Source organism: Quercus suber, unplaced genomic scaffold (assembly GCF_002906115.3).
Source record: "Quercus suber isolate HL8 unplaced genomic scaffold, Cork oak 2.0 scaffold_373, whole genome shotgun sequence".
Lineage (NCBI taxonomy): Eukaryota > Viridiplantae > Streptophyta > Magnoliopsida > Fagales > Fagaceae > Quercus > Quercus suber.
The window spans coordinates 679453-684797 of record NW_027069825.1 but is presented as its reverse complement, the minus strand read 5'-3'; the positions used below and the strand labels follow the sequence as shown (position 1 = coordinate 684797).

The following is a 5345-nucleotide window of genomic DNA, read 5'->3' as shown; positions in this document are numbered from 1 at the left end:
TTGATGAAAAAGCCTTAATTGAATAAACTTGAAAGTTAAAGGACTGAAATAAATGAAAGCAAAGTTAGAAGACTAAAATGAATTCTGTAGAAACTTAGAGGATGGGTTTTGCATTTTAGCCTTGTTTTTTTCTTTACTACAAAGTCAAGCACCTTAAACCTGTAATCCAAAATGGCGCTCTCATATTTTTAATCAACGAGCAAGAGTCTTTCTTTTATGCTGATGATTCTGAATTGTGAATTGTGGCAGCTTTTTAATCATCTTAATTTGATTGAAATTAGGTTTACCTAAGATATGAATAATTTCTAATTATCATTGAAATGATTTCTTGAAATGGTCTATAATTCATTGTTGCAGGTGGTTGTGGTGCTTGTGTTGTTTTACTGTCAAAGTACGATCCTGTGCTTGATCAGGTTGAGGATTTTACTGCAAGTTCATGTCTTACTCTACTTTGCAGCATAAATGGATATTCTATTACAACAACTGAAGGCCTTGGAAATAGCAAAGATGGGTTCCACCCAATTCATCAAAGGTTCGCTGGTTTCCATGCTTCTCAATGTGGGTTTTGTACTCCTGGAATGTGTGTTTCACTCTTTGCAGCTCTGGTCAATGCTGAAAAGGCCAATCAATCAGAGCCCTCTCCTGGATTCTCCAAGCTGACAGTTTCTGAAGCTGAAAAGGCTATTTCAGGAAACCTTTGTCGTTGTACTGGATATAGATCAATAGCCGATGCCTGCAAGAGTTTTGCGGTTGATGTTGATGTGGAGGATTTGGGGCTCAACTCTTTTTGGAGAAAGGGAGAGAGTAAGGAAGTAAAGATGAGTAGATTACCTTTCTATAACCGTAACAAAGAGATTTGTACATTTCCTGAGTTCCTGAAGAAGGAAATCAGGTCTTCCACGCTTTTGGATTCTAAAGGAATTTATTGGTACAATCCTGTTAGTGTCAAGGAACTCCAAAGCTTCTTGGAATCTAATGAGACCGATGATGGGAGCTTGATTAAATTAGTTGCTGGCAACACTGGAATGGGTTATTACAAGGAACTAGAATGCTATGACAGATATATTGATCTACGGTATATTCCTGAGCTCTCATCGATTCGAAGAGATCCAAAAGGGATTGAGATTGGAGCGATCATCACAATCTCTAAAGCTATTGAAGCTTTAAAGGAAGAAAACAAAAGTGAATTTCACCCAAAGAGTGAGATGGTGTTCAAAAAAATTGCCAACCATATGGAGAAAATTGCTTCAGGCTTCATCCGGAATACAGCTAGTATAGGGGGAAACTTGATGATGGCACAAAGGAAGAATTTTCCTTCTGATATTGCTACGATTCTTGTTGCTGTGGGTTCAATGGTATATATAATGACCGGTCCTACATGTGAAAGGATTATGTTGGAGGAGTTTCTAGAAAGGCCTCCTTTGAGTTCCAAAACTTTACTTCTTAATGTTAAAATCCCATCCTGGGAATCAATAAAAAATATTTCATCTGAAACTGACACTATGTTGCTCTTTGAAACCTATCGAGCTGCACCACGACCTCTTGGAAATGCATTGCCCTATTTAAATGCTGCATTCTTGGCTGAAGTTTCTCCATGTAAAACTTCTGATGGAATCATAGTAAATAACTGTCAGCTAGCTTTTGGTGCTTATGGGACTAAACATGCAATTAGAGCAAGACAGGTGGAGGAATTTTTAGCTGGAAAAATTTTAAGTTTAGATGTTCTATATGAAGCTACCAAATTAGTTAAAGCCATTGTGGTACCTGAAGATGGCACTTCCTCTCCTGCCTATAGGTCAAGCTTGGCCATAGGTTATCTTTTTGATTTCTTTAGCCCCTTAATTGACAATGGTGGTAAAATTTCTAATGTTTTGTTAGAAGGATATATCAAGAATGTTAATGCTTACAAAATAAACCAGAATCATGTTCAGCTAGCTCATGATAACCTCCCAAGTTTGCTATCATCCGGTAAGCAGGTGATTGAATTAAGTGAAGAGTATCATCCAGTTGGTGAGCCAATTTCAAAATCTGGAGCTGCCATCCAAGCTTCTGGTTCGTAATACTGCACATGGATATGTGCATAGTGAAAATGGTTTTGTTTTTATTTGGGTTCATTTTTATTTTTATATTATATTCAATACAATCATTACCAGCATCCTTCTGCTGTTTGGTGGCCTCATGTTTCTTGTTTGAAACTTGACCTGCCACCTTAAAGGCTTAAATGAATTGAACAATTTGAATTTTTGAATCACAACGTTCCTAAATTTACCTTTTCCCCATTTTTGTGCTTATGTATAACTAGTGTTAATCATATCTCCTTCTCTTTCTCTCTGGGAAATTACTGCAAGCACGCAAATTCCTCCTCGGAACCAACAGTAACTATGCAACTGCTGTTACATAGGTTGTCAGCTTCATTATGATTGATTATTATTACCCAGCCTAGACAACAGTAGTCTTATGTGAGTTGATATATTTTTCTATTGTTTCTGCTGATGATTAGTGATATCAGATTAACACAATTATTTCCTTTTCTGTTACTCTTTGTTATATATCTTCAATTATTGCTGGAAGCTCCTTGAAGAATTAGATAACTAACTCATGCTGGTCAAGTAGGTGAGGCTTTCTATGTGGATGACATTCCTTCACCAGAAAATTGCCTACACGGAACATTCATTTATAGCACAAAGCCTTTGGCATGGGTAAAAGGTATACAATTCCAGCCTAAACCACTTCCAGATGGAGTGGCTTCAATTATTACTTTTAAAGACATCCCGAAAGGTGGAGAAAATATAGGATCAAAAAGCATTTTTGGTGCTGAACCTTTATTTGCTGAGGAGCTTACTCAGTGTGCCGGTCAGCGTCTTGCATTTGTGGTAATTCGATGATTCCATTATTCTTCTCTAGAAATATATGACCTTCATTTCCATTGATTACAAATGTATACCCTATGAGATAATACACAAATTCATTTAATTCCTTGTTCGTATTAAAAAATTAATTCCTTTTTGGAGTTTCTGCATGATATACTCATTAAACTGACTTTGTAGGTTGCAGATACACAGAAACATGCAGATAAAGCTATAAAGTTTGCTGTGGTTGATTATGACTTGGAAAATTTAGAACCTCCAATTCTCTCTGTAGAAGAGGCTGTTAAGAGATCTAGCCTTTTTGAGGTTCCTCCTATGTTTTACCCAAAAGAAGTTGGTGATATATCGAAAGGAATGGCTGAAGCTGATCATAAAATTCTTTCTGCTGAGGTACTTGTCATATACATGCCATTCTTTTTCTTTCCTTTCCTTTCCCAAACAACCCCCCCCCAAAAAAAAAAGGCTTATGTATGGATATTCAATTTTTCTTCATTTCAAATGTAAATATGGCAATCAAAAAGAAAGATTAATCAGGATTGTTGAAATGGTTATATCTTTTTAGTCGTCCACTAATAGAATGCATGATTGTTCTCAAATTTTTTCTTTTTTGGAATTGTGACATTCAGGTTAAACTTGGGTCACAATACTATTTCTATATGGAGTCGCAAGCTGCCCTTGCTATACCAGATGAAGACAACTGCATGGTGGTTTATAGTTCAAGTCAGGTCCCTGAGTGGACACATGCTGTGATTGCAAGATGTCTCGGTGTTCCTGAACATAATGTCCGCGTAATTACGAGAAGGGTTGGGGAGCATTTGGTGGAAAGTCCATCAAAGCCATGCCTGTGAGTATCTTGTATAAAAATCTCCTTATTTTAACTTTTTTTTACAAAATTTATTTTCACTATTGACATTGATGTAGGCAATGAGAAGCTAGTTTTGTAATATGTTGAGCAATGTTATCAATTCCGATCTATTCCACCCGGAACAGCCGGAATATTCCATTCCAGTTAGTGAACCGGTACTAATCACCCCTCCATTCTATCTAGTTCTGAATTCCAATTCATTTCAGCCAATTCCGCCCATTTCAGTCCATTCTACTAAATTTTGACCAGTATTGTGGTTTTGGCTGGTATGTAAAAAATTCATTATTTGTTTACTAAAGTCCTTTTTATTTCCTTTATTTTACTCACATATGGAATTTTATTATTATTTTCATTGAGAATGTGTTATTTTTTCATTTACTATACTCACTTATGATATGTTTTTTTATTTTTAATTATTAAGAATATGTCTTTTGTCATTTACTCATAATTCTCCCATACCCTTTCATGCAAAATATATTGGATCTTAGCCTCTCTTTTTTTCTAGAAAATGTTCTCATACCTTGCTTTCTTGCAGTCTGAAATTGTTATTGAACTGGTTTAATCTGGTATTGTTAGTAGGAACTAGGAAGTGGTGATAGATAGCAGGAGAGTTATTTCTTACTTACCTGATTCTTTTCTAATGCCGGTCCAAAGAGGAGCTAGCAAAACAATCAACACAAGAGAGTAGTTATATATATATATAAATAAACCGAAATGGTCTCTGCAAAGGAATTGACAACTTTGATGTTGAGCTTCCTGTCATGGGCTGTAGTTTTGGGTGTTAGGTCTTGCTTTTTGGGTTTTATTAGGTTATTTTTGGTTTATATTGCGAGTTTTATTAGTTATTTAGTTTGAATTTGGTACGTCCAACTGCTATTACAGTTAGGTTTACTTTTCTATAAAAATGATGTAATGCTTTCAATTCAATGGGGAACAAGTTATTGAACTTTTCAGCATTATGCTTTGGAGTTTTGTGTGATGCAATTTTTGTCTTAAGTGTGTTTTTGACGAAACCCTAGGTGTAATTTTTTCCCTTTAATTTTTCAGTGATTTAAATTGATTCCAGCAAACCCATACCTGAATTGTGTTTCCATCTTTCTCTAAAAATCAAAGTCTTAAAATCCAAAAACATCATGTCCTTCAAATAGCTCCCTAAGAATCCCAAAATATCAAAATGCAGTTGAACTTGAGTTTTGTCTGTTTGACCTTCAAATCAAATCTATTGCTTAGCATATATGAAACTCTACCTCAAATATATATATATATATATTACATCATTTCCAGCACAAATGCCTAACCCAAACAATCCTAATTGCCTACCTCCTAGAATCTTCCCTTTGCTAAATTAATTAGTACCAGAGCTTTTGTCATATATCAGATACCCTGTCTACAGTTCTGGTCTAAAATTAACATTTGTAACCGCTGTAAAATGAACCTCAACTTTCTATAGTTAAGAATGATTGAATCACTGTAAATGACTTATAGGTTTGTTCTCTCTTGATTGATGCCAACTACTAGGTTATCTTTCTTTATTTTTCTATTCTTCAATTTTATTGTTGCGTCCATTTTAGGGGTGAAGCAATGTTTATACTAAGGGGGTCCATCCACCCTCT

General features: G+C 35.4%; 1 protein-coding gene across 1 annotated transcript in view; it reads left to right on the top strand.

Moving 5' to 3' along the window:
* The first annotated feature begins 355 nt into the window (after window positions 1-355).
* Window positions 356-5345, top strand: part of LOC111994258 (aldehyde oxidase 4) — a 12685-nt gene continuing 7695 nt past the window's right edge. Inside the window, 5 exon segments of the mRNA XM_065760591.1 lie at window positions 356-2052; window positions 2614-2873; window positions 3048-3257; window positions 3494-3671; window positions 3674-3711. Coding sequence (XP_065616663.1) covers window positions 579-2052; window positions 2614-2873; window positions 3048-3257; window positions 3494-3671; window positions 3674-3711 — 2160 coding nt within the window. The 5' untranslated portion in view covers window positions 356-578.